General features: G+C 41.3%; 1 protein-coding gene across 2 annotated transcripts in view; it reads right to left on the minus strand.

The window, feature by feature from the left end:
- The window catches only part of LOC100533350 (Wnt-2 protein precursor), a 52,049-nt gene that overhangs the window by 14,067 nt on the left and 36,322 nt on the right, over positions 1 to 1,660 (minus strand). For both annotated transcript variants that reach the window (XM_035969462.1, NM_001204644.1), the window contains 1 exon segment: positions 544 to 808. In XM_035969462.1, coding sequence (XP_035825355.1) covers positions 544 to 808 — 265 coding nt within the window.

The raw sequence follows: 1,660 nt of genomic DNA on the forward strand, positions 1-1,660 counted from the left end.
ACGTTTGTAGGAAGGGTGTAGTATAGATTTTTCGTTATATTTTTTGTCTTGGTAAGAGTTTTACGGCGTTCGCAACTGCATAGGACCGTATCAGCGCGCGGGGCACTTAAAGCATTTTCAGTTTTGGTAGGAATTCTTTTTGAATTTTCCCTTGGTGGCGGCCAACACCTACACTTTTCGATTTTTGGACCTGCAAAGATCTTTAACGTGCGCAACTTGCTCATGGGACCTCCGATATTTTTTGGACCTTATACGGCAGTAAGAGGGAGCCAGGAGTAGTAGTTGAGAAAGTCAGAGGCCTAGAGGAAGGGGGTAAGGAGGGGGGCACAAAATAGAGACCAAAAGCAGATTAAAGAATTAGACTAAAGAGAAGGAAAGGAGGTGAAAGAAGAACGTTTTTAGAAGAAAATCTAACAACGCTGTCAGGTTTCGAAACCCGGGACCTGTTGAATGCGAGGCGAACATCATTTCCTCTAGACCACAAGAACCCCTTTTTAAGAATTAGAAGGTGACCTAAAATAACACAAATGTAGAAAAACTCACCAACTTCCGAATTCTCAACGCAGTAGTCGGGTGAAGATTCTAAGTAGACGAGGTCAGAGCGCGTAGGACGCTTGTGGTTCTTATCTGCCACAATGAGACTTGCGCCGTTTTGCTTCATCATGACCTGCGTGGCCCCGTTGTAGCGTGTTTTGAGGTGCTGCCCCACCAGACGGAACTCCTGCATGGCCAGCCAGCACGTGCGGATGGTACAGGATCCACTCACACCGTGACACTTGCACTCCAGTTTGCGGAACTTCTTCACCGCCTGTTTGGTGAAATACAGAGAAGAAAAAGTGAATAATATGGTCGTTGTTAAAGATTTAATTTAGTAAGTTTATTCAGTGTTTAAGACCATTAATCCACACCAAGTCACATAAAACACTCATTTGTTAAATAAAGTTTCCATAATGAAAAGGTGCAGGTTGTGCACATATATCATATCATGGGTCAAAATATGAAAAAATGCATTGTTATTTCTGTCACTGGGCCGAGTCAGCCTTGGGCGAACTGACAATTTCCTTTGATGGACAATTAAATTTGTAGGGTAGAAAATAAAGTGAAATTCATCTTCACTTTCATGAGAGTTCCACCTCTCACTTAAGGGTGAATCGATTCATTTCCACCGATAAAGATTTTTACTTAATGGAAGACTGTGCGTGTTTAACAAGGCTATGATTCTTCTGTTTCAATACCGTGGGAGGTTGATGATATACTCAGCTGTTTCTTGAAACGGAATTGTAAAAAAGAATGAATTATATTTGTGACAGACGTCTTCCTCTATGTTCTGCACAGAATGATCAACATTTTTAAAGAGATTATTAGGTAAGAGACCCGACGTGCTGTATTTGGGAAAATCACTTTACACGCACTTTCCTCACTTCACCCACGTAGGGAATGGGTACTACGCTAAAAACAGCGAAAGATCTTATATCAGTTTGTTAGTGTTTATTATAAACACGTGCACTCTGTAGCTTGTACTGTATGCTTCCCGGGAAGCCGAGAATGTTTCCGGGTGCTCTAGGGTCTGCTTGGGTAATTATAATGGTTATAAAGCGTAAAAAGCATGCTGTAGAGCGTGGGTACTTGCTATAATAAATTAAACTATTATTATTGTTAT

This window comes from Aplysia californica, unplaced genomic scaffold (assembly GCF_000002075.1).
Source record: "Aplysia californica isolate F4 #8 unplaced genomic scaffold, AplCal3.0 scaffold00147, whole genome shotgun sequence".
NCBI classification, from domain to species: Eukaryota; Metazoa; Mollusca; class Gastropoda; order Aplysiida; family Aplysiidae; genus Aplysia; species Aplysia californica.